This window comes from Culex quinquefasciatus, chromosome 1 (assembly GCF_015732765.1).
Source record: "Culex quinquefasciatus strain JHB chromosome 1, VPISU_Cqui_1.0_pri_paternal, whole genome shotgun sequence".
Lineage (NCBI taxonomy): Eukaryota > Metazoa > Arthropoda > Insecta > Diptera > Culicidae > Culex > Culex quinquefasciatus.
Window position 1 is genome coordinate 25,737,711 of NC_051861.1, and position 27,591 is coordinate 25,765,301.

Sequence of the window (27,591 nt, forward strand, 5' to 3'; positions counted from 1 at the left end):
CGTTGTGAGTCCAACTGCCGACCAATATTTCTATCGGAACGATGCACCTAGACTGAGCTAAGTTAGCTAACGACCTAACCTCTTGGTGAGACCGGGCCACCATTTACTTCCCCATCCGACGGAAAGCGTGATCAAAAAAATCTCGTCTCGAAAAACACCAAAAACCAAGAGAATATCGATACCAGATAAGTTATTACAGCTTGAAATCTTCTCTTTGTTTTGTTTTACGGAAAAGGCACCCTTTTCGGTTAACTTCTTGTAAAACATCGATCATCAAGTCGTATTAAATGACTACAAGAGTCCATCGAACCTCGAACTAATTACTTTCACCTCTAACATCCCACCCCTGCCAGTCGAAACCCATTCCAAATTGCCTCATTTGCATTACAAATACCGCTTACGGTCGTTCAACACCACTTAATACGTTTACCCTGCGCTGCTAAACAGTTCTAAATTTCGCCAAAATTTGTTTTACCTCCTTTATACACGATGGATCAAATTTCTTTCACGCCGAACAATCATTACAACAGCGCAACCCACTGCCACGGCCGCCGTGGTTTATTTTATTCACTTTATTACAGCAATCTCACGTTTATCATTTACGTTTCGTGTGTGTATGTGTGTTTACGAATTGTGTAGGTGTGTGTGTGTGTTTGTAATTTCTACTTAATCAAAACATTTCGGCGATTCAACCTTTTGATATTCTCAAATGGACTTGGGTTTAGCGCGATTCCGCGCGCACTCTTCAAAGAACTAACACGCACCGTGTTTAGAGCAACTGAAACCAAATGTTTGCTTGCTTTTTCTCTCTCTCTCAGATTAGTTTTATCCGTTGAGTGGTTAGAATGGATGCGATTGTATACAATTTACGTTCAGCTCGGTAATTAACACTGTTTTGTTTTGTTTTGTTTTACGGAAAAGGCATTTCGTAAATTTGATTAGGATTGACTGCTTCTTTGATTAGGGGCATTGTGTAACACTTTTGTTGTAGCAATATAAAGTTTAAGGTTGAAAGATAGAGATTTCTTCTTGTTCTTTAGTCTAATAGTATCTTCAGTAACACTAGCTTTTTATCAGCTCAAATTTTCTCAACAAACAACACCGTTTCTTCTCCCGGGGCTCTTAGAGGCACCCTTCCAGATTGAGCACGCCCTCGTCGTTGAAGTCACGCAGGACGTCCAGCAGACGCTGCTCGGCCACGGGATTCCCGATGGCGATGTCGATCGATCCGATGCAAAGCAGCAGTGCCAGCAGCTCGGATTGTCTAAAACAAAAGGGGACTCGGATTATTTTTGGGACTACTTGTCTACATCCCAGCTACACTTACCGATACTCGAGCTCCATCTTGTTCCGGCTGTAGCCGAGGTCGGCCTCGATGTCAATGTCCAGCTTTTGGCAGTTGGACTTGAGCAGATTGTAGTACAAGTCCAGCAAACGGGGACCGTGCTGGCGCCGGATTTGGGACGGAATCGACGAGATGAGCAGCAGCGCCAGATCGTTCGTGGGTCGGCTGTACGTGACCATCTGCCAGTCCAGCACGATGCAGCTGTCGGTGCCGTCCTGCTCGGCCCGGAACAGCAGGTTGTTGCACCAGAAGTCGGTGTGCGTAATCAGTCCCATCGGTTCGATCGGCTGCAGCAGCGTCTCGATCAGTTCCTTGGTCCGGGTGCGGATCCGGTTCAGCGCCTTCAGCTCGTTCTCGTAGCCGGGCTTCGTCTCGAGGAACTTGGTCAGCTGGGGCATGCCCTGCTCGACCAGCTGCTGGTAGCTCTCGGTGGCGCGGGTCGTCTGGAAGAGGAACTGGACAAGGCAAAATTTGAATTAATTGTTAAAGTCAATTTCTTAAATATTCAAGAGTGTATGTTCCGACATCGTCTTTAATACCTTTACAAAATTTGTTGTTTTTTGTTAAATTGCTTTATATTTTGGAGATTTTAGTTTTTTTAGTTTAAAATTTTTACTTGTCAAAATTATAATTTTCTACATCATTTTTGGAGTTGCTGCATTTAAAAATAAATCCAAGGTCTAGTTGGGCAATCGGGAAAAAAATAATTGAGCAAATTTGCTAATAGATTGGGAAAAGTTACGGGTATCTTGAATCTACATTTCCATTAATTCAATGTTTTCTGAATGTTATTTTCTTATTACCTACAATTTTCAATTCAAAATTGAGTTCCTTTCACTTTTAAAACTACAGTCGACTGTCTAGTTAGGGGGACCGTCGAGGAAGAGAAGCATCAGTTTACAGAACGATGCAAAATGAAGACTCGATTGAAATTTGTTTTTTTTTTGCTAACCAGCTATGGGAGAGAATCATGGCAACGTCCAGCAAACAAAAACAAATAAATGTCAAACACCCTTCAAAGCTTCGTTTCTCAAAGGAAAGTGTCTATGCAAGCCATGAGAAAGTGAAATTATTGACAACCGGAATAGATATTTAAAGCAAATAGAATCCAAGGGACCGTCGAGGAAAAGATTCTTCAAGCAAGAGAAAATATCGAGGAATACAGACAACCGAAGTATGCAGTTTGAAGGGACTGAGAAATTACTGTCAGATTTTTTTTTATAATCATCTTTTTCTAGGTCTTGACTTAAGTCTTAAGTCTTAATAGAATAAGTTTTTTAAAAAAATCTTGTTTTTCAATGTAAAAAAATGATTTTAATTTTTTTGATTTTCCGTATGTTCTCCTCAACTACATAGCAAAAAAAAGTTGAATTTTTGAATGTTGAAAATTTGGTTGGCTAAATATTACTAATTTTTTGAGTAATATTACTTAAAAAATGTGAAACTGATGAATATTCATCAGAAACTGATGAAAGTTCACCAATTCCTGATGTAATATTACACTTTTTTTGTCACAAAATCTGTCACCATTTTCTGATGAATATTACCATAAGTTTTTTTTCTGTGTAGTGGGGCAAGACGAACAACCCTTTGGGACAAGAGGAACAATGCATGAAACAACATGTTAATTTGCTTTTATTTTAAGATTAAATCATAAAATTTTTCTATAAACTTGATCGTTTTTACGAAAAAAAAAAAATTATTTAGATGATAAATACTAAATTTTTACAATATCACTACATTTTGTATGGACATTTTTTTTAAACAATTGTTTATCAGTTATGAAGTACTTTTATGTATTTATTTCTCAATAAAATATGAACAAGCTCTCAACAAAAATAACTAAAAGTTAAATCATGCTTTGTAATAGGTGCAAGTCATTGGTAGGGACACGAAAATTGTTCTGATCTATATTCTTCAACAAAATTGTTTAAAATAACAATTTAATGATCAAAATTAGTGCGAGGGTCAATTAATGCCTAAACCGCTTGCAGAAAAAAAATCAAGAAAATATATAAATATTTTAAATTTATAGGCTTGCAATTCGTACAACAGTGCTGTAAAAAAAAAATCATTAGTATTTTTTGTGCAGTATTATTTTTCTAATCACAGTGTTTGGACAGCGAGTGAAATGAATCCATGCTTCAAAACCATAAAATTGCAATTAATTATGGATTTGTGAACAGTTTGAGAGAACATGATAATGTTGAGATGACGTTGAAATGAGAAAAAAAAATCTTGAAGAAAATATGGATTTGTTGACAAATCTTTTTTCCATAACCAATCTTACGCATTGAATTCACCTTAAAACTGCCTTCTCACTAAAAATATATCTTTTATGAAATCATAACTCAAAATTTTTAAATATTTGGAGCTAGATTTTCAGATATGTTTGCATTTTTTGCTCACCTTCTACGACGTAGTTTTTTAGTGATTCAGCTTTAAAAAAAACTTCGGCTAAAAGAATATTCAAAGCAATAAAAGTAGTTACGCTCTGTTAGCTCAAGTGTAAATTCTTTATATTAAACTGTAAACACTTTTAAACAAATTAACCAAATTCTTCTTGCACAAGCCTCTTTGAAGCCTCAAATGATTTTTTTTTTCAATTTTCATCCAATTTGGCCATGGTAAACGTAATCGTGAAAAAAACTTAATTTTTATCTTGGAAAAAAGAGGTACCATATTTTCAGATGATATAACAACAATTTTCGTTTTAAAAACTAACCAAAATTATAATAGTTAATTTTCATTCCAAAATATCGTAATTTTTGTTGCTTTACGAATAAACAAGATCCCAGTTGTAAAAGTTTCAGAAACCAAGTTTCAGAAACCAAGTCAGAAACTTATATTATCTGAAATATACCTTGACGTCAAATTTTCAGACGAACTAATAAGTTATAAGAACATGAAATTGAATTAAATCAAATAAAATTGAGTGTTTTCATTTTTTTTTGTAAATTAAAAAAATGGGCCAAGAAGTTAGAAGAATGTATACTTCCGGTTGAGTTTCGGGAATTCCCGGGAAATTTACAAATTTCCCGGGAAACGGAAAATATTTTTTTCCGGGAAATCCCGGGAATTCCCGGAAAATGAAAACTGGACGCTCTACTTCCAAATTTACAAACAAAAAAATACTGTGCAGAGAGTCGAGAGTCAGACTGGCGCTGATCTACTGAATTTGTTTATTTTTCACCAAAGGTTCAAGATAATTTTTGACGATGTCAAACAATAAAAATAAACTTCGATACAATACATAGATTTTCGAACTTGTTGAAATTTAAGCTTATTGTTATCATTCATTATTCTTATTTTCATTCTAAAGAACTTATGTATGGAAATTATATTTTTTGCAACAAATATTTGAAACATGAAAAACATCATTAGCCTACACTTGAAAAATACAAATGCTTGGATCTACCATTGAACGGGGTTTCAAAGATTATCGCACTTACCGGATACTTTTCATTGACGTCGACCTTTTTTTTGAGCTTGAGACCGAGCGAAAGCGCATGGATGGCCACCACGGACCGGATGGCGGCCTCGGTTTGGCTCACGGTCAAACCGGCCGTGAAGTTGGCACCCTAAAAATAAAAATTACTCTGTTATTGCTCGATCCACCGAGTGCATCTGGTGATCAACGAACCTTAAATCCCAGCGACCGCATATCCTCCAGCACGAGAATGCTCTCGGGCGGCTCGGGACTGCCCTGGGATGGACTGATGGCCGGGGCGTACTGCGTGTAGAAGCAGGTCGGCACCGACACCAGCATGCTGGCCCCGTCCGCCTTGGACAGGTGCGACTCCTGGAACGCGACCAGGTCGGGCAGGATCTGGGTGTAGAACTTGATCTCGCGCAGATCGAACTGGGCCTCGGTGACGAAGAACCTGCTGAACGGGTCCTGCGGCAGCAGCTTTATCACAATGTCCAGGTGCTTCGTTTCCAGCTGGGGTGGCGCGTGCTGGAACTCGTACTCGACCGCCACCGCCAGGATGTCGCTAAGGTTGTTGACGCCGTCCTGGCAGCCCTGCTTCACCTTAAAGTCCGTAATTCTAATCCCAGACCGCACCTCGTGATGCTGCTTGAGCACTTCGACGAGCCAGTCCTCGTTGATGGGCCATCCGTCGGAGCTGACCGAATCTTCCTCCGTGTCGGACATCTCTCGCGGAGTCGCTGCGTCCCGGTCGAAAGTTGACGTCGTACTGGAACAAAGTTAAAAAAACTGGTGTCATGCGTGGAACCTACCGGAAAGTCGCAGTGGAAAAAAATCGAACCGATACTCCACGGTTTAGTGACTTTCTACGGCGGCATGAGGGCGTTACAGTTTACTGATTGCCCTCTCTCTCTCCCCCTTTTAACACGACGGCAAAAAAGCAATATCGTGGAGGTCATTTTCGTCCGCGTTTGTTGTCGGTATTTATAGTCCGGAAATCACAGGATAATTTTATCGTGGCGGCGCCTAATGGCCGACCTCGTCATCAGAAGGGGGCGCCTAGCGTTATGCAACAAGCTTGTCTAGCGTCCTTTGGTCGCGACATTGATGGGCCCTGGAACCTTTGGCTTTTCAACAGCAGAAGCAATCTTTGTTCAAATGTCCCTTTCAAAGGAAACGGAAGGGCTCATCAACAATTTACACGACAAATTGGCCCGAAGGTAGGCAACTAAAAATACACGTTTCGTTCATTCGCTAGAAGTGAACTCGAAAAGGGGGCTTGTCCTCTCGGGTTCGAGCTATATTTAGTTCCTGCAGTAGATTTAAGGCACGAGGACATTTACCTGCATGCATACAAAATGTGGTCTCTCTCACACACACACACAGCTTCAATCTAATGAATGTATGAATAATTTATCAATCTTGTGGTTTTGTTGATCCAACGTGTTCTTTTTCGTACTCTCTGCACTGGGATGAGCTCGCTTGGATATTTGGGAATTCACATGGCCAACCCAGTGGCCATCATCACAACGACCACAACTCTGGCATGTCTGCGGTTACCCAACGGTGGTAATTTCTGGGTCTTATGACCATTATGGAGTTCTGCCTAGAATTCCATTAGATTACTTATTCAGCGAATCGTTACCTCATACGAAAACTTCCAATTATCAGTTCACCATATCACATAACCAAACTAGAGATTTGTGCCTTCAACGAGAACAACAATTCTGTGACCTAAATTAAAGTGTGAGAACCTACGTCACTTACTTCGCGTCACCAGGATAGCTCTCACTCTCTCTCTTGCTCTTTTTCCGAACCAATATCCGACCCCAAAACATGGCGAAAAGCAGGTCAAGGCCACCTGCAGTTGTGTGCACTTCCTGGAAAAATTACTTTTTACACATTTTCCACCATCTTACGCACACTGGTCCAAAAAATTTCAACTCCAAAAATGACCAAAAAAAACCGCCTCAAAATATGAACACAAAACATTTTTTTGCTTTCTTAGCTGTGTTTGTCAGCGAAAATTGCCCAGGGAAAACCAAGCATTGCAATCGGAGGGGGCACATATGAAATTGAAGCAACCTTGTTTACACTACTCTTTGCTGACTCCATGTGGCTGATGCATGATGTAGGAGATTTTCTGATAAGCTTTTGCTTTTTTTTAGATTTATTTTTTCGTCCCTTCGCAAAGAGCGTAAGTTGGGTCGCGAAGGATTTGCAACTCAGAATTGAAAAAAAAAATATTCGTATTATATCGCTCTTTTGGTTGTTCTTTAGATGCGATATTTTTTAAAATTTTTATTACGTGATCATATTTCTATGAATTTGTTGGAAACTACCAAAAGTTTTTGCGATTTCAAAAAAAAAGTTTTGAAAAAACTATTTTTGAAAAAATTGTTACTCATACTTATCTATGTACATCTAGCGTTATTTTATTACGTAACTGATGCAGGGTTGTTACAGATTACGCGTTTCGCGCGAGATAGAATTACTTTCAAGTTATTAAAAAAAATATTATCAGGAATTACGATAATTTATTTTTTTCTTTTGAGTGCAACAATTTCATAATTTTCATTAATTGAATTTTCTTCTGAAAATGTTTGTTTGTATTTTCTCAGTACGAAACGTCGAAAAATGAAGATGAAGATTATGTAGAAATGACTTTTTATATGTTTCTTGTCATTTCTTAACATCTCCGGCTCTGAATATTTAATTTCTTTTGAGTTTTGAGTAATGATTTTTAACCTTATTTATTTTTAACTTCATACTGGATTTATTCAATTTTAAATTTTGTTAATCAAATATTACAAACTTTTCCCGAAGATATAGACATTAGAATGTTTAACAAAAACTATTATTGGGGCTTGTTCTGGTGGGCGTTAAATATGAGCTTGATTGGACAAAACAGAAGCTGGCCTCCACTTTCGAATATTCGAATGGAATTTAATCGGTAGAAATAGTTTTTTTTTCTAAATTTAAACATTCTTGGCGAAAGTAAAAAGATCAGAACATTCCAAATTCAAAGCTTCAGAAATTCAAAAATTCGAAGAAAAAAATAGTTTTAATAGTTTTTATTCTACCAAAAAAAATTCAAAATAAATATTGTTTTTATTTCGAAATTTCAAAAATCGTAATTTAAATAATCTGAAATGTCGACATTTAAAATTTTAGCAATCTGAAATTCCCAATACCAAAAATTTGGGTAATCGAAAATTTGAAGATTTAAAAAAAATCAAAAATTAAAAACTAAAAAATATCAAATTCAAAACAATATAGAAAAAAAATTCTCAAATCTAAAATAATTTTAGTATTCTTAAGCTTATATATTCTAAAGTTCTTAAATTCTTAAATTCTTAAATTCTTAAATTCTTAAATTCTTAAATTCTTAAATTCTTAAATTCTTAAATTCTTAAATTCTTAAATTCTTAAATTCTTAAATTCTTAAATTCTTAAATTCTTAAATTTTTAAATTCTTAAATTCTTAAATTCTTAAATTCTTAAATTCTTAAATTCTTAAATTCTCAAATTCTTTAATTCTTAAATTCTTAAATTCTTAAATTCTTAAATTCTTAAATTCTTAAATTCCTCAATTCTTAAATTCTTAAATTCTTAAATTCTTAAATTCTTAAATTCTTAAATTCTTAAATTCTTAAATTCTTAAATTCTTAAATTCTTAAATTCTTAAATTCTTAAATTCTTAAATTCTTAAATTCTTAAATTCTTAAATTCTTAAATTCTTAAATTCTTAAATTCTTAAATTCTTAAATTCTTAAATTCTTAAATTCTTAAATTCTTAAATTCTTAAATTCTTAAATTCTTAAATTCTTAAATTCTTAAATTCTTAAATTCTTAAATTCTTAAATTCTTAAATTCTTAAATTCTTAAATTCTTAAATTCTTAAATTCTTAAATTCTTAAATTCTTAAATTCTTAAATTCTTAAATTCTTAAATTCTTAAATTCTTAAATTCTTAAATTCTTAAATTCTTAAATTCTTAAATTCTTAAATTCTTAAATTTTTAAATTCTTAAATTCTTAAGTTCTTAAATTCCTAAATTCCTAAATTCCTAAATTCCTAAATTCCTAAATTCCTAAATTCCTAAATTCCTAAATTCCTAAATTCCTAAATTCCTAAATTCCTAAATTCCTAAATTCCTAAATTCCTGAATTCTTAAATTCTTAAATTCCTAAATTCTGAAATTCCTAAATTCTTAAATTCCACAATTTTTGAAGTCATATTTTTTGTAAAAGATTTTGAAATTATGAGAAGACATTATTTTAAATATCGGAAATTAAATTTCTTTCGGAGTGAAATTTTAGCGATGATTTTGGCTTACAAACTGTATAAAAATTCTTAGATTTTGAATATTTAGACTTTCGAAATTTAAAATTTTATCATATTATAATTTTAGATTTTGATTTAATTTTGAGGTTATATTTTTCAAGTTAAATTTTTAGGTTTTTAAATATTGTATTTTCTATTTTGAAGATTTTTTTTATGACCCTTGCTTTGACCGTCTCTTGAGGATTTTTTTTAAAATGAATTTATTGCTTTCATTCTTTTGGAGCCTTTAAACATAAAACGATTTTTTTTAATCAAATACTTTCTGAATTAGTTTTTCTTCATTAAAAAAAAATTTCTTAAATGTTGGTCGTGATATTTTTTTTATAGGGCGTGGATTTCGCGCGGTTTCGGATGTTAGGTCGGCGCGGATCCCTGCTGAGATGTATCCGCCCTCGTATTCGGTGTGGAACACGGTATCCGACCCGATATCCGGTGTGGAACTTTGGATAATCGAATAACGAACATTTTTTTTTCGCAATTATTTATTTCCTTGCTTTTAACATCAAATTCGAGTCCTGCGACACCATTTTAGTCCATTTTGAATGGTTGATTGCCTGTTAAATTAAAAAAATGCGTTTTTCAATAATTCGTCATTGCCATTTTGGCCGCCATCTTGGATTTAAAAAAAATAAAAAAAAAGTATATAAAAATTGAAATAACAAGCCATAGTCTCAACATTTGAATTCAAAAAGTGTTTTGAAATGCATTTTGCACTAGTTCAGTTGTTTTGCAATCATTAGTTTTCAAAAAAAAATAGATTTGACGAAAACAAAAAAATAGGCAAAAAAAACTTTTTGCGATACTAAACATCGATAATTTTCAAAATTTCAAAAGATGGTCAAATCGACCCAAACATGCTTAAAAATGATTTTAAACGCAGGGGAATTCATTTTAGATCAATTTCAGGTGATTGCACTTAAATTTATATTGATATTTTGAAGTTTTTTGAAAAGTCGAATCCCGAAAAAAAACTCGTTGGCTTATTTTTGATTGTCGAGGTTTAGTATGATCCCCAAACTATGCTAAAATAATTTTCAAAAAATAATCCAAGATGGCGGTGATAAAATATTGAAAAGGTATTTAATAGTCAATCAACTATTCAAATTCCACTTAGATAGGGTTGCCTAACTTGAATTTGATGTTAAAAACAAAGAAAAATGCGAAGAAAATTTGAATAATCGAGTCTGGACTGTACCACTTTTACATAAAAAAAATGTATCCCTCGTCTCTAGTCAAGGTCGAGGTGGTTGCCAAAAAAAAACTTTATTTCTAATTTCAAACCAACAAATAATAAAAATGTTCTAAACAAAAAGTTTTACAAAATACTTACATAATCACAATTTTAATTCTGTAAAAAAAATGCAAAATTTACGATTTTTTTCTCCTGTGGTCCTAAATTTGTTAAAAGATTAAACAGTCTTAATGTGATGAAAAATGCAAAGTGTTATAATATGTATACTGAATTGTTTACAATCAGTTTTTTCAATGCAAAATTTAAATTTTAGTCAATCATTTATTTTGCCCTCTGAGTTTTTTCAAAGATTTTTTTTCCTTTGCTATGTCAGAGCACTGACGGCTAAGACCATAGTTGGTCCATCTTGCCAAAGAATTTTTTGATGGTGATAGGAACAAAAACTCAAAACAAAACACCATCTTATGTTGTTGAGTTTTTAATAGAATACTAAAATTTCTCTATATAATAATTTAAAAAAAATAGATTCAATACATGACAGCAGTGTCAATTTAAATTATTTTAATTCGTATTACTGCATTCAATTACTGGTGCTCCCCAAAGCAACACACATTCATCTCCCATCGCACCCAGACGGCGACGACACTCCCTCTTAACTTCCGGCGCGCGTACATTCACTCTGTTGCCTGTGCAGAGCACGCACAGTCACAGCGACCAGTGGCATTACTCTGTGTTTTATGTCACCATCATCGCCATCAGCCCAGTCTGGAGCAACTTTTTCCATTATTTTTATTTTTTTTTGTCGACGCGACACGCCTTTTTGATGATGATCAAATTCGTCCGGGTTGACTGAGCCCTCTGGGTGAGGTGGCTTCTCCACGTGTTTGAGCAGTGTTTCCCAAAGCCGCCCCCAACACGCAGAATTCAGCTCTCATTTCCGCTAGATTAATTGGCAATGTGAGTGTGGGTATGAACCGACGCTCAAACAACAACAACATCAACAAAATAGAAGCTGCTCAAAGAGGCGAAACTGAGAGCGAAAACAATTTTACAATCAAAATAATGGGTCAGAACGGAACAACGTAGACGACGTGGAAAAAAAGGAGTATGCAGAGAATAAAAGAGAGTGGAAAAAAAAAACAGTAAAGCATGGAAATGATGTTGAACAATTTAGTCCCGTGTTGTTCGTTGAGGAATTATAGGAACCACACACACACACACACACATATCGTTCAAAGGGAAATTAAAAAGGCGTGAAAATTGTGCTATTGATGGATGTTTTTTCATTAGTGTTAGAATTTGGACGAGAAATGGTGCTAGTTTTAGTGATTTTAAAAACGCTTAAATAATTGGGTAATTTGTACGCGCCGCTGAAATTCGTTTTTTATGACCACGCTTCTTTGGAGTGAATTTTTCAATCATCAAATGGGAATTTTATGTACGTTTTATGCACCGGAACAAATGAAAATGGAGAGACAGCTCTCGATGCTTGCATGACAAGGGTGTTTAGGAACATGTATTTCAGACTATTCACCCGAAATTTCACTCTTAATTTAGTTTATTTAGCGTGCTGATGCTTCGTTTTAATTTTGTTCAACATCTTTTTCTAGATATTTTTCAATGTTGACAACCAATCGCTCCTATTTTTTTGTCACGGACTTAATTATGCAGCAATTCCAATTGAAAAGAGCCTGAACCGAAAAAAAAGTTCTCCGATCGGGCTCAACATTTTCTGGGGGTTCCTTGGCCAAAATAATTAGACCCGTATTTTTTTGTTTGGCCATTAGGGTGACCTACTTCGTGCTAGGGTGGTTCGTAAATGGCAATTTTCGTTATTTTTTCGCAAAAATAACTTTTTTCAAAAAAAAATCATATCTCCGCGTCATTTCATCCGATTTTAGCTTTCTTAGACGCAAAAGAAAAGTGAAAAATAGTAAGAAGTTTCAAAATCTAGCTTAACATTTGAAAAAGTCGTATGAAAACTTAAAATGACGTTTTGACCGTGTCTGGACCAAAGAGCCTATGTCTAAACATATTTTTATCGGATTCCTCGGAAAATTTCACCTAATATATCAAAAAATTGGCGATGTCGAACCGTACGTTTCCAAGATATGTTTTTTTTAAACTGAGTTTTTCGACGCGCCACGCGCAAAAACCGAAAAATGACGAAATCGGCAAAAAAATAACTTTTTTCACTAAAACTGCGATAACTTAAAAATTTCAACGATGACCTATACATGTTAGGGTACCAAAATTTTTGTAATTAAAAAACGCAACTTCTTACTATTTTTCTCAAACAGTCAAACTAATCATCTTTCTTTTGCGTCTAAGAAAGCTAAAATCGGATAAAATGACGCGGAGATATGATTTTTCGAAAAAAAAAAGTTTTTGCGAAAAATGACGAAAATTGCCATTTTTTGAACCACCTCGTGCTAGGGTCACCCTAATGCCCAAACAAAAAAAAAGATGGGTCTAATTATTTTGGCCAAGGAACCGCCAGAAAAATTTAAAGGCCGATCGGAGAACTTTTTTTTTGGTTTAGGCTCTTTTCAAATGGAATTGCTGTAAAATTCTGATAAAAAATTCCGTGAACAAAATAAAACAAACTTTAAAAAATTATGAAAATAGCAGTGCAATCAACTGAAAACTGTTTAAGTGCATTTTTAAATAGTAAAGACATTCTAGTATTTACTGAAATTTGTTTTGTTTGAGCTTATTAAAAAAACATTTTTAATTCGAATTAAGATGCCCTTTACCGACAAAAGACTTTTTCGAAATAAATATATTTTTGTCTTTTGTGCTTATGTTTTGTTACCTAAGGATTGCAAAAGATTTATAATCATGTATAGTACATTTAACAACCATAATTTACATTTTAATCCCATGACTTGAAAAATAAATTTTCATCTCTCATAATTTTTTTTGTGAATAGGCAATTTACAAACCGCGTAGATTTACAGTTCAGACTCGATTATCCGAAGGTTTGTATGGGACTTCGGATAATCGAACCACGAACAAAAAAATGTCCTTTCGTTTTTTTTTTATTTTCTTGTTTTTAACATCAGATTCGAATTCTACGACCTAGTTTTAGTTAAATTTGAATGTTTGGTTGCCTATTAAATAAAAAAAATGCATATTTTCGTCGCACTTTTCAACACTTTTCAACGTTTTTTTTATTTAAACGATTTATTGACAAAATACATGAAAAATTTGACATAAAATTTCACTCAGTGTGTGTTTTTTGGAATTGCAAAAAAAATGTTGTATGGAACTCGTTGCAAAACTTGATTTTTTCAGTACTCTTCGTATTTATCCAACTCGGTGAACCTCGTTGGATAAATGTACGACTCGTGCTGAAAAAATCCTCTTTTTGCAACTTGTTGCATAAACTACTATTTCAACAATTTTATTTTTAAAACCGCTGTATCTTCACAAGGATTGGACATAGGACAATGGTCAATATGGAGACTTTTATGTAAACTTGTCTGGAAAATCGATTCCCACTATCGTTTTTTGAAAATTTTGACGTTTAGACTATTTTTCAAACAAACAGTTTTAGTAAATGATTTTTGTATTTTTTCAGGAGAGACATACCATCCTGAATTTTTCGTGAGTCTTTTTGTCACATTTTAGGCTATTTTCACAAAAAATTTGAGCAAAAAAAAATCGTGACATCACCTTTAAATTTAACTTTTAAACTTCTCATAGAATTGGCGTGTATTTTTCTTTCAGTGTATTTTTTTCAAAAAGCTCGTCCAATTTCCTACAAGTTTGTCTTTGACCACTTTTTGATACGATGCAATAGTACAGCAATAGTTAATTTAAAAAATACAAAAAATTTTAAAACCCTTACGCCCTTCTCAAATGTCATTATCGAGTGCAACTGGCTCCATATACACAAAAATGGCTTATATAGGCCTAGGATATCATGTCTACAAAGTTTCATTGCAATCGGAGAGGGTCGGGTACAAAAGTACCAGAAAAAATCCTGATTTGAGCTGGAATTGCTCATATCCAAAAATATGGAAATATTGTACACCCAAATGCTGGAAACATTTTTCTTATCCTTTTTTTTGGAAAATGTTGATGTAGAAGGTAAAACACATTGAAAAAAAAAACAAGTTAACGCTACTTGTTTATATTTTGCTACTTGTGTCTTTTAGCTTTGCTGCAAATCTCTAAACTTGTAGAGAATTATTTTTGGTTATTTTTTCGTTTTTGTTTTATTTCTAATTGCAATGAAATCTAAAAATAATCTTGGACTACAACTTTTAAAAATGAGTATTTTTTCATATGATTTGTATGAAAAACCTGTTTTGTTTGTGAGCTTTTTATTTGGGTCAATATTATTTGATTCAAGTTTCTTGTGTTTGAATTGTAAATTTTAATGTAAGAATAAGAATATTATGTCGTAACCAACTTAGAGGCAGTGAGTTCTGTTTGAACCAAATTTATACTGTTAAAAATTTTATTTGTTGCATGCATATAATGTTTGATTTATCTCTCAAAGTACCATCTCCAAATTACTTACAAAACAATTTTAATATTCAAATTATTTCAGAATTCGACCCGTAAGCTCTTTTTATTGTTCGCTGTGTACCCTTAAAAAAGTTCAAGAAACTTCAACAGATTTGCATAGCTGCTTTCTTTTAAAACAATAAAAATTTCAAATAAAAACTCATCTCGTTCCGCAAGCTATTTGGAGCCAGATCAAATATCTTCAAGAAAGAATCCTCTACCATCACTTGAGAGGGGATCTCAATTTCATCTTGAAAAATAAATCGCTCAACATCGACCCTTGTCCATCTCTCCAAAACAAAACAAAGTTCACTCGAAAGTCCTTCCACGGTTCAACGAATCCGTGTCCGTACAAATGTTGTGTATTTTCCTTTGGCTATACTGCTCTTTCGTCGCCAAAAAAAATCCTCAAAACACAACACTTAGCAGTACAAAACACACCCACTTTTCCCACATTGGACGCACAGTTCTTTGTCTTCTTGGCGGAGAGAGAGACAGAGAGGGAGCGAAAGAGACTACACCCCACCCAACCCAACAAGGACAGTCGCAGCATCCGCTTGGAGGTGGGTTGTTTTCCCCAAAAACATCCTCCCGTCCCATATCCTTCTAATTCTCTTTTGGGGGTGGGAGGCTCGTCAGGAAGGCAATCCGTCGTCGTAGTCCTCGTCTAGACGGATGAAAATTGCCTTTTCGACAGAAAACCCCCGTCCCTACCGGTCCGACGACCTCCCCTCCAAGCAGGCGGATACCTTCGCTTCTTTGTTGGAGAAGTTTCGAAGAAGGTGTGATGCTGTAATGTTAAATCATCTTGGAGTCCTTCTTCAAAGTATTCTTTGAACACTTTAATCCAATTAGAGACGGTCCTGTCTGGTGGAACCCGGCGCACGTGTTGGCTCCGCAGTAATTATCCCGCGACATCTGGACCACCCTCACACACTGTGTTTCCCAAATTAATTCTGAATCAGCTACTGGATTCTTCTTCTCCGTGCGGGGTCATCCCCCCGAATATCCTGTTGTATGGTCTTCCCCAACCGCACCGTCGTCGTAACACACACACACACACAGCCAGCATATGGCGTGACCTCCGGTGTGGTGCAGCAGAACCGTACTGCCGCGCCCTTTCCGGTTCTACTACTGGAAGGGGGGATTCCCTAGCCCTAATTGGCCGCAACACATCACCGCTTCCACCACGCTGGTAATTTTTCCTGAATACGGATTTAGGGGAGAGCGGGCTACCCAAACCACAACGCCGCACACACACACACCTCTTAATCAGTAAGAAAACGGTGAATCACACTCCGCGGTCCCGGTTTCACGATTCCGAAGAAAGAAGGAGTAAACCTGTCGGAGAAAGATTGGACACGTCCGCACGCGACCAGGTTACAGCTGGAACTGAACATTCATGGTCCGATGGGCGGACGGATGAACGCACAGAATCGTGGCCTGGGTGCCATGGGTGCAGTTATTCCGGCGAGAAGAGCAGTGCTGTGCTGAGCGCTGGAACTCCAACAAGAGGTTGGAGCAATCAGAGTGAGAGACTGGATATGAACCAAGCGTGTGGTAGCGAGTTCATTTTGGGATTTCGGGAGTGTTAACTTGGGTATTTTTAATGCATTGGGTTGTGTTAGTTTTTTGTTATTCATCGTTTCATCGGTTACGGTTTGGTGACCTCGAACCCCTAGGCAGTGTTGCTGGAATCTAATGGAAACGACACGACAGATTTATTACTCTTAACTTTAAAATATTGCATTGAAGTTAGTTTTTTTAAGTTTTCTCTAACGTTTTCTATTAAAATTATTAAAAATACGTCACGTTTGGTAGGACCCGTCACGAAATGAAGCAATTGTGTAAATCTCTACTGACTAGTCATCTTTAACTAATTTAGGGTCGCTGAGCTCGAATATGAGCCAAAATACTCAGGGAATGTGCAATTCAAGATGGCGGCCAATATGGCGATGCTACAAAATTTGATTTTTTTTTTCAGGATTGTAACATGCAATCAACGGGTCAAATTTAACTAATTTGGGGTCGCTGAACTCGAATGTGAGCAGTTCTCTAGGATTTCGGTCATTCGATTTTTTTTGTATTTTTTGATCCAACTGAAACTTTTTTGGTGCCTTCGGTATGCCCAGAGAAGCCATTTTGCACCATTAGTTTGTCCATATAATTTTCCATACAAATTTTGCAGCTGTCCATACAAAAATGATGTACGAAAATTCAAAAATCTGTATCTTTTGAAGGAATTTTTTGATCGATTTGGTGTCTTCGGCAAAGTTGTAGGTATGGATACGGACTACACTGGAAAAAAATGATACACGGTAAAAAAATGGTGATTTTTTATTTAACTTTTTATCACTAAAACTTGATTTGCAAAAAACACTATTTTTTATTTTTTTTTTTATTTTTTGATATGTTTTAAAGGACATCAAATGCCAACTTTTCAGAAATTTCCAGGTTGTGTAAAAAATCATTGACCGAGCTATGAATTTTTTAATCAATACTGTTTTTTCAAAAAATCGAAATTTTGGTCGCAAAATTGTTCAACTTCATTTTTCGATGTAAAATCAAATTTGCAATCAAAAAGTACTTTAGTGAAATTCTGATTAAGTGCACCGTTTTCAAGTTAAATCCATATTTAAGTGACTTTTTTGAAAATAGTCGCAGTTTTTCATTTTTTTTAAATTAGTGCACATGTTTGCCCACCTTTGAAAAAAATATTTTTGAAAAACTGAGAAAATTCTCTATATTTTGCTTCTTCGGACTTTGTTGATACGACCCTTAGTTGCTGAGATATTGCAATGCAAAGGTATAAAAACAGGAAAATTGATGTTTTCTAAGTCTCACCCAAACAGCCCACCATTTTTCAATGTCGATATCTCAGCAACTAATGGTCCGATTTTCAATGTTAAAATATGAAACATTTGTGAAATTTTCCGATCTTTTCGAAAACAATATTTCCAAAATTTTCAAATCAAGACTAACATTTCAAAAGGGCCAAACATTCAATATTACGCCCTTTTAAAATGTTAGTCTTGGTTTAAAAAATATAATAATATTGTTTTCGAAAAGATCGGAAAATTTCACAAATGTTCCATATTTTAACATTGAAAATCGGACCATTAGTTGCTGAGATATCGACATTGAAAAATGGTGGGCTGTTTAGGTGAGACTTAGAAAACATCAATTTTTCTGTTTTTAAACCTTTGCATTGCAATATCTCAGCAACTAAGGGTCGTATCAACAAAGTCCGAAGAAGCAAAATATAGAGAATTTTCTCAGCTTTTCAAAAGTGGGCAAACATGTGCATTAATTTAAAAAAAAAATGAAAAACTGCGACTATTTTCAAAAATTCATTTAGATATGGATTTAAATTGAAAACAGTGCACTTTATCAACATTTCACTGAAGTATTTTTTGATTACAAATTTGATTTTACATCGAAAAATGAAGTTAAAAAATTTTTGCGACCAAAATTTCGATTTTTTGAAAAAAAAACAGTATTGATTAAAAAATTCATAACTCGGTCAACGATTTATTGCACAACCTGGAAATTTCTGAAAAGTTGGCATTTTATGTCCCCTAAAACAAATCAAAAAATAAAAAAAATTAAAAATAGTGTTTTTTGCTTATCAAGTTTTAGTGATAAAAAGTTAAATAAAAAAATCACAAAATTTTTTTACCGTGTATCATTTTTTTTCCAGTGTAGTCCGTATCCATACTTTGCGAAGACACCAAATCGATCAAAAAATTCCTTCAAAAGATACAGATTTCTGAATTTTCATCATTTTGTATGGACAGCTGCCAAATTTGTATGGAAAGTTATATGGACAAACTAATAATGCAAATTGGCTTCTTTGGGCATACCGAAGGCACCAAAAAAGTTTCAGTTGGATTAAAAAATACAAAAATTAAAATTGAAGAAAAAAGACCGATTTCGTAGAGAATTGCTCATGTGAGCCATATAATACTCCAGAGTACTCAAGGCATGTGCAATCCAAGATGGCGGCCAATATGGCGAAGCTAGAAAATTGAATAGCATTCCATGAGTACCTATTTATTTATTTGTCACCGTATTTGGCATTATGCCGCATAGACTGTTCTAAGGACTTTAGAATATTCTAAGGATTATATTCGAGTTCAGCATTCCCAAATTAATTAAATTTGACCTGTTGACTTCCTGTTACATTTCTGTATAAAAAATTCCAATATTCTAGGTTCGCCATCTTGGATTGCACATTCCCTGAGTACTTTGGAGTATTATATGGCTCATATTCGAGTTCAGCGACCCCAAATTAGTTAGATTTGACTAGTTGATTGAACTTAAAAAATCTTTTTCTGGTGTTTTTTTTCATTCAGCCGCCATATTAGACGCCATTCCTGAATATCTTTGAGACTCAGGAAAATCAACAGGCAAACTTGGATTCAGGAGGGTCGATTTAGTATAGATCGATCAAAAACTAGCCTGTTACACGATTTGCTTCTAGACACAACCGGACCCTAAGATGACAGTTTTCGTGAGTTGCGCGTATTCACCAATAGATGGCAAGTGGGCCTCGTCGGAGTCCGTCCATCAAATACGCAACTCAAAATTAGCATAGGAAACTTTTTTTCGTGACGGCTTTTGCGGCACGCTCACTTAAACTATTCTAGACAAATATTTGAACGTGGCGTATCTCTAAACATGTTTTTAAAGAAAATGATTACAGAATGCTTATTTTGACATTTTAAACCAAAACAAGGCAAAAACTATATTTATTTAAACTATTCGCCAGTTTCAAAGGTTTGGCTAGATAATATCGAAAGCCGCCATCTTAGGCCCGGGGTACGCTCAGTTTGTATGGGAGCTGTCAACATGCTCCCGGGCACGACAAATTAGCACCTTTTTTTGAATTCGTGCCTTGACTAAAAAATTGGCGTGACGGGACAATGCAAACTTGCGTCAGTCGTAACTCTGGTTCCTTTTGATCAATTTTCGATTTCTTATAAGCATTTTAAAGGGGGTTTCGAGTACGAAGAGAATCCAAAATATGATGCAAATTCGATTTCACGAACTATTGAAAATCAAACAATTGTCATTTTTCGTGACGGGACAACGCTTCCATATACCCCCTTTTTAAATGTCCTGTATAGTTTTATAACTACAGAATCTGGTTTTATGATTAAGAGGGCTTATAAAAGAGTCATTTTACTATAAAATTCCGTTTAGAATGATTAAATATCTGCATTCCATCCATTAATTTGAGCAATTATTTAAAAAAGCTGGGAAAATTCAAAATTTCAAGCTTTTATACATTTTACAACTTCTGCTCACAGATATGTTTAGAATACACCCAGAACTGGACATCGGCATACGAGAGGATAAAGAGCACGATTCGGTAGTAAAATGGTACTGTGTGCGGACGGAGAGGATGAATCCCGAAATTACCGAGAGTACTCTACTCATGGGTTCATCTTCAAAAAAAGTTCATCCATAAAAAAGTACCGCTACCGAGACTCGAACCCAAGACCTTCGGCATATTGAACCGTGCCTTTGCAGTATGGGCCACCATGGTGACTAAGTGGCGATCATTTGTCCATATAAGCCACTCAATAGGATGAACTGTTCCAATGAACGAATGAACACGCGAGAGGACTATACTCTCGCAAAATATCACTTTCCTCACGTTTCTTTTCGTGAGAACTATCCCCTCGTTATTTAACATTGGGTGTAGGAACTTTGGTGTGGAAATATGTTTTTGTGTGGTTCAAATAGTTGGAAAACATGGAAAATTATCAGAACCATCCAAAGTTCAACTCAAAAAAATGACAAATGCTAAGAATCGGTCACTTCAGAATTTTTACATAGTCAAAGCAAGTCCAATTTTTACAAGTCAAAGCAAGTCCAACAATCGTTTGGTTGATTTTCGTCTTGACTAAAATGATACACAAAAAACTAGCAGAGTTTAGTTGGATATGAATAATAGTTTATATCCAGGTTTCTAAATTACTCTTCGTTTTGCCAACCCTGTAATTGACTCTGATTCATGCTGCTCCATCGCATGAACACATCATACTCCAGTCAGTAACGATAAAGAAAACCGCCGTTCAAATACAGTAATCAAAATCACTATTTTATGCTCGCGCTTTATGTTTACCCGTTTCATCCGAGAATAAGTTCATGCGTGGACGATGCGATTTGAGGGCACCCAAAGTAATTGCAAGTCGCTCTCTGTTGCTCACTCTCTCTCTCTCTCTCAGCAAAAGGTCATCGTGTTCGAGAGAGTTCATCGATACGCCTGGAGCATAGCAGCAGAAGCACGTGAATCGGCTGATCCAACTCAACCCTCAATGACAGGGTGGGGGGATGGGGTTAAACACACGCAATTTTCAACCCCCCCCCCCTTTTCTTCATCAATGCCTCCCACGGGAAGAGGGGGGGGGATGAATGTGTTTAGTGGGTTGTATTTTATTGAATGTTAATTTCACGCAAAAGGATTAGCCTGCGGAACGTGGCTGAATAGAGGCGAAGTTGCATCCGTAAGTTGCTGCTGTTTCCTATCAGATTATCCATAAAATCTTCAGTGTAACGGTAATTTATTGATTTTTAATCAGTACGACGTAAACTTGTTGTTCGGAACAAGTATTTTAATCTTTTCTCGATGGATCGAAACTGCTGTAGTGTTCAGTTCAACCGTATACACAGAAAAAAATATGTAAATTTACACAGCACGTAATTACTGTTTCTTATGTAAACTCACTCAATGTAATGTTGAAATATGATGTAAAGAGTAAAAAGTCATGGAAATTACTCCAATGTAAATCTAAATCTAATGTAAATCATGAATCTAATGGAAACGTTGAGCATGGAAACTCAAATCTGATGAATTTCTACCCGTGTTCGGCTTCCTGTAAATTCCTATTTAATGTAAATCATATATCCAATGTATTTCTGCCAAACGTTGACTTCAAGACTACCCGAACTAAAAATAGTTATATTTGGTTCTCTTTCTATCGCTCTCATACTTCGCTGGCTCACTGCCTGAGCCTCGCCCTGAACAAGTTGATGCTTTAGCCGCTCGTTTATAAAATGCGAAGATGGCTCAGTCGGCAGCGGGTAGCAGCAGTAACACAGAACATCCTACCCGTCGTCCGTTCGATTCCAGTCCAGCGTTATTCCACTTGGCCGTCGATGAGAAAGCGTCCCCTACCTGTGTAGCAACTTTTTAAAATCATTATTTCCTTTTGCTGCCCGTTTCACTCATTTTAAAATAGAACATAGGCCACACCCTTTTCCTACTGCAATCCAAGCCGAGCTTCTCATTCCCATTGGCCTATCAGAATTAGTTGATTTGAACTAATGTAAATTCCTAAAGTAATGTAAATTCCAAAACTAATGTAAATTTTCAAAACTAATGTAAATTTCCAATGAATCTAATGTAAGTTTCCAATGAACCTAATGTAAATATACATCATTTATCATGATACCTTTTGGTACATGATAAATAATGTAAATTTACAGAAATATTTTTTTCTGTGTAACTTTGCTTGATCTTCAGGAGAAAATACATGTTCAATTGCCAGAAACTCAGAGTCACCACTCCCAGTCTTTCATCTTTTTCAGCGCAACATTCTACCTTGTGTTCTGACTGCAAGCTACAGAACCTGGAGGACTGACCCTGCTTTTTTCACCAACAGACCGTAGTCTGCCGAGGACATGGTCTGTTGACAAATCCCTTCCTGGACCGTCGACCGCGTCCTTGTCAGGTTAACACCTCCCAGGGGTTTACAGAAAAAAAAAGAATCCTTGGTATAGCCCAAAGAGTCAACGGTGGCACTTTCCATCCCTCGGGGACCACGATTTGCAGTCTACTCCGTGACCGCAGCTGACTGGCTGGTACCGGTTGAAGGTGGAGTTGGGCAAGGTTCTACATACACAGAAAAAAAAGTGTAAAATTACCCGACACGGAAACCTTGTTTTAGACGTAAACTCGCTTCATGTAAATTTGAAATCCGATGTAAATGGTTGAATGCCACATAAACACCCATCATGTAAAATTAGATTGTACGTAACCGGTGAATCACACGTAAATGAAAAAAATGCTTGCGAAAATCTACAAATTTGAATGGATGAAAAACATGTAAACTGTGAAAAACATTTAAAAACGTTTCATGTAAATGCTAAAATATTGTAAAATCCCAAAATTTTCCTTGCTTTTGTGTTTGACAATTAGCAAAATCAAAACAAGTTTGTGCTGCCGCGGGTCAGTTCGGTTGCTCGGAAATGTAAGATTCTTTTCGGCGGACCACTGTTACGGTAAAATTGGCAATCTTTACCGATGGTGGGGACACTTTTGATCGGTGTTCAGAAACCGATTCCTATTTCCGATTGCATGTGAAGGAAATAAGAAACAGAGAACAAGAGAAAATCGGTGAAGAAATATGGTTAAAATGATATTGAAAGTGAAAATTTGATTTGGATGTTGCAGAAATAACTTTGTCAGCACAAGTCCAGAAGTCTTCATGAAATGTTTCTGGATCTGCTTATTTCAAAAGGTATGGTCAAAAATAAAGCCGAAAAACAAATTAAATTCTCACCATTCTTTTTCAAAATAGGTTCCGGAAGCTGAAGTGCACTTGCTTGTTTCTTAACGCCGGGATTAAAGATGTTGTCCATTCGCTGCTGATCCGGTTCTATTAGCTAAAGTTGGTTTGTTTACAACGGGAGACCACTCGCTGCCGATCCAAAAACGTCTTTAGCATTACTTGGAAGTGCCATCGTTAAGAATCAACACCAAAACAGGTATGTGGAAACACTAATTTGATTCAGTTTCAATCATCAAATATTTTTGTCCAGGTGGAAATGGTTTCCAGCAAGTGTTATTTTGACTTTTCTGCGATGGTTGTTGTCTTGGGGGACGACGAGTAACTTCAGGGAATACCTCAGTCCAGAAGCAATGCAGTTGCGCCGTCAAACTTGAACTTTCTTGGGTCCTGGCAGGCTTGGAGGACGTTTTCGGACAGCTGGAACACGAGTCCTTGTTAAGCTTCTCGTGGACAATTACCTGGATTGTGTTGGCGAAGCAGCTAGTAGTGGCTTGACCAAAACTAGTCTTTATACAGCATGTTTAGTTAGGGCTCTTATTCTTTTTGGTGGTGTCCTCGCTCACGCGTATCGATAATGTCACGGTACACTCCAAACAGGTGAACACCGGTGCCCGAGAGTGATTCACCGAACACGGAAATGCCGTGGAGTTGCAGAAAACTGACTCGAACACAGCGTCCACATTGTTTTCGGCCAGCATAAGCTGTTGGTTTTAGTTTAGGTCAGTATTGCATCTATTTTAAGAAGTATAAAAATCTTCCAAGAACTTACCAAAGATCGAAATTATTAAAAATTGCACGCTTAGCTTATTATTTCTTTTTAGTCACTATAAATTTACAAAAACGGTTCTTATTTGCAGGAATTTATAAAAGAAAAATCAACTTGAACTGAAAACTACAAACATAACTGAATGTAACTTCAAAAACGAAAACAAACAAACTTGGCACGTTGCAGGAGAATTAATTAAAATTGTGACGCGTTGTGGAAAAATTTCTCACTAAACTTAGTTTAAACTCATCACTTATTCGGTATTCTTTCAGAAACGTGTAACGCACAAGAACGGTTCATGTCTTGGATAATATAGTTCTGTAACCGGCCACTGTGGGGTGGGTCGAGCGAATATTACACGTTTGTTATAGATCAATAAATTTGAAGTTTAAGTTAGAAACACTTTTGTAATTTTAATAGAGTTATCTAAGCCCGCTCTCACGCACACTAGCACGCCATTTGTTTTGCTGGACGGTACAAAATTTAACCTCACTTTTTTCGTGTACGTACACGCAATACATGCGCACGTAGATAACTCTATTGAAACAATGTAAACACATCAATTGAGTGTACGTACACGAAAAAAAGTGAGGTTAAATTTTGTACCGGCCAGCAAAACAAATTGTGTGCTAGTGTGTGTGAGATCGGGCTAAGATAGCTCTATAGAGTTATCTACGTGCGCATGTATTGCGTGTACGTACACGGAGGATTTCTAGGTTAAAATTTGTACCCGCCAGCAAAAACAAATGGTGTGCTAGTGTGCGTGAGATCGGGCTTAGATAACTCTATAAAAAAGTTTAATTTAATGCTTAAACGTGTATAAAAAATTAATAACTTCTTGACAGTGTACAAATCCGCCCGTTTCTCTTCCAGCGTGTATGACTTGGTGTAGGATTTGTTTTGGTTTTCCTTTTTTAGTTTTGTGCGCTGCCTACTGCGATCGCGAGTTTTTTTTTTTTTTTTTCCTTTGGGCTGACAGGCTAAGACCGCGGTTGGTCCATCTCGCCACGATCGCGAGTTTGTCGAGCGTTTTGTTTTTGTTTACGTCAGTACTGCAGACGAAAAAACTGGGATTTATCACGTGAAACTTAAAAATTGATTCCGGATAGTGTGGGGTCTCGATTCCAGGGAAAATCAAGGCGTTGCTGTCCAAGGAAGAGTAAGAAACAAAAACAAGTGCCTACTCCTGCGGTATCTTTCGTTTTCGCACATCACAGAGTTGTGAAATTAATTTTCGACCTTTTTTTGGTAAGTTGTTTGGCTTGAGTAAGCGGTTTTTTTTGTTAATCCTTGAATTCTACAGGTGCTTATTGAAATAGGTCATCGACGAGATTAATCATTAGTTGGATGGTCGGGTAAATCGTCGACGGAAGTTCCTACCAGAGTTTGCAATTATGAACTTCTTACGATTAACTTCTGGAGAAGTGGTCCGGCCGTCTTCGTGCCAGTTCCTGTTTCGGTTCAAGACGTGCCTTCTGGTATTACAAGTTGAGTCGATTGGCCGGAATGGAGCAAAAACGCATGCACTACGACCCGCAGGCTTCCATTTGACCGGCAGCTCGGTTCTTTTCTGACAGTTTGGGGTAAGTTTGTCAGGCTTCCATTAGCACATTTGTAACCTTTGGATTTGTTTTTTTAGAACCTCCGGAGACATACAAAGACGTTACCAAGATTTCGTCCACGCAACGAGAGGTTGAAGCGGAGCCAGCATCGAACGATACTGCCATTCACAGCTCCTGGAAACGACTCATCGCTCATACGCTCATTTAGATACAAGTTGGCAGCATGGCCACCACGATAATCCTGCCAGGTTGAACTACGGTCAGCAGATGACGTTTCGATTTAAACCGTAAGTTGAAGAAGTAGGGGAAATGTTCATTCATGTGGGTAAGGATTCTTTCCGATTTCCATTCAATTTGCTGTTTTTCACTATTCAAACAAATTATTTTTCGAAACTTTTAATCCCTGAGCTTTTTATTACACGATTTTAGTTGAAAACACCTTTTTGCTGTAATTGGACGTCAAAGTAGTGATAGGCCAACCTGCCTGATGGAATTACATGCTGTTCCCCTGTTTGTTATTTATAAATACTCTGATAATAGATATGCGAAAAACTATTCAGTTAGAGTAAGCTCACATTTGTTTGAGGGGCAAAAGAAACTTTTATCACTTTACATTTTATCCCGTTGGATTTAGATTTTGGTGTGTTTCTCAAAAGCTTTAACTTGTATTGTTGACAAGCACTTTGCACGCTTTTGTTTTGGATTGTGTTTAAATTAATCCAATACAATACCGTAACCTTGTGTTTCTATGATGCAAACGTGCAATTAAAATCGCTATGCTTTTGAAAATTACATCAAATCCTAGATTCAACGGGGTAAAAATTTCACCTTGGGTAAATTTACGTATATTTCATCGGAAATTTACATGTTTTCAAAAGACTGTTTGTTCGGCACATTTACATCGGATGACATTTAAATTTACAATAAATTAGATGTAAATTCGCATCATTAATGACGTGCACTTTTGGTACATCATAAATGATGTAAATTTACCCGATTTTTTTTTTCTGTGTAGTGTATATATGAATGTGCTGAATTTTTCATATGCAGTTGAGGCTTTCTTTTTTGTAGGAAGCTGTTTTTCTACTCACCATGCAGTTATGTAGGAGGAAAACCAAGAGGAAACCGGTACAAAGTGAGACCATGTCAGGGTCGATTCGGGCCATTTGAACTCTGAGTAGTGTGTTAAACTTCGATATTTATCGCGAATATGTTTTGCGATATGTAGGTTAGAATGCGTACTTATCCTACACAGAAATTTTCTCATAAAGTGTATTTTTGTTGAAATTTTCACAGTTTGGAAGAATCAAACAAAGCTCGCACTACTGCTTAAATAATACCTACACCTTGTAATGAATTAGGCAATTTTAGTTTCATTTGGTAAATTACAATAGTCGCTATTTTTAGAATACTTTCACCTTTCCCCATGATTCAGTACAGTGCTTGAAGTTCATTACAAGGTACAAGGCTCTTGTTTTTTTTTTTTTTTTTTGGGGCACGTTAGTTGAACTAACATGGTACCGACTGAATGCATAGAAATATGCTACTAGTGGGTGGTACGACAAAGTGACATGTGGTGCGGTACAACCCTCTAATGCCGAATTTTGTTTAACTTTTCCCGTCCGTTGTGGTTTTGTTCAAATCAACTTCTTCGCTGTACAATATTACTCCTTCAAAAAAATAAAACAAATGGTTGTTGAGGGTTAATGTAATGTAGCTTTCGTGTACGACCTTTCATACTGGCGAGGCAGCCCATAGTCTGCTCCTGAGAATTGGCCCAACAGGAGCCCGGATTTTGACGGGGCGTAATGGTGAGAGGTGTTTCGTTACATAATGCTCACTCCCCTGTC

General features: G+C 36.1%; 2 protein-coding genes across 3 annotated transcripts in view; one reads left to right on the forward strand and one right to left on the reverse strand.

Moving 5' to 3' along the window:
* LOC6039352 (E3 ubiquitin-protein ligase RNF19B) overlaps window positions 1-27,591 on the forward strand; it is a 119,377-nt gene that overhangs the window by 74,385 nt on the left and 17,401 nt on the right.
* Window positions 522-16,225, reverse strand: LOC6039354 (uncharacterized oxidoreductase dhs-27). 2 transcript variants are annotated; one of them, XM_038248926.1, is made up of 5 exons: window positions 16,097-16,225; window positions 4,989-5,544; window positions 4,798-4,926; window positions 1,328-1,800; window positions 522-1,264 (listed from the first exon to the last, which is right to left on the reverse strand). In XM_038248926.1, the coding sequence occupies exons 2-5, from the start codon at window positions 5,499-5,501 to the stop codon at window positions 1,123-1,125; spliced, it is 1,257 nt and encodes a 418-aa protein (XP_038104854.1). In that variant the 5' UTR covers window positions 5,502-5,544; window positions 16,097-16,225; the 3' UTR covers window positions 522-1,122. The 2 variants fall into 2 exon arrangements, with proteins under 2 accessions (XP_038104854.1, XP_038104853.1); XM_038248925.1 differs by lacking the exon at window positions 16,097-16,225 and adding an exon at window positions 6,421-6,536.

Bases quoted from the DNA above. Each gene is read 5' to 3' on its own strand.
- LOC6039354 (XM_038248925.1), bottom strand. The intron at 1,801-4,797 runs GTAAGTGCGATA...TGCCTTGTCCAG, and splicing joins ACGTCAATGAAAAGTATCCG to TTCCTCTTCCAGACGACCCG. The intron at 1,265-1,327 runs GTAAGTGTAGCT...CTTTTGTTTTAG, and splicing joins AAGATGGAGCTCGAGTATCG to ACAATCCGAGCTGCTGGCAC.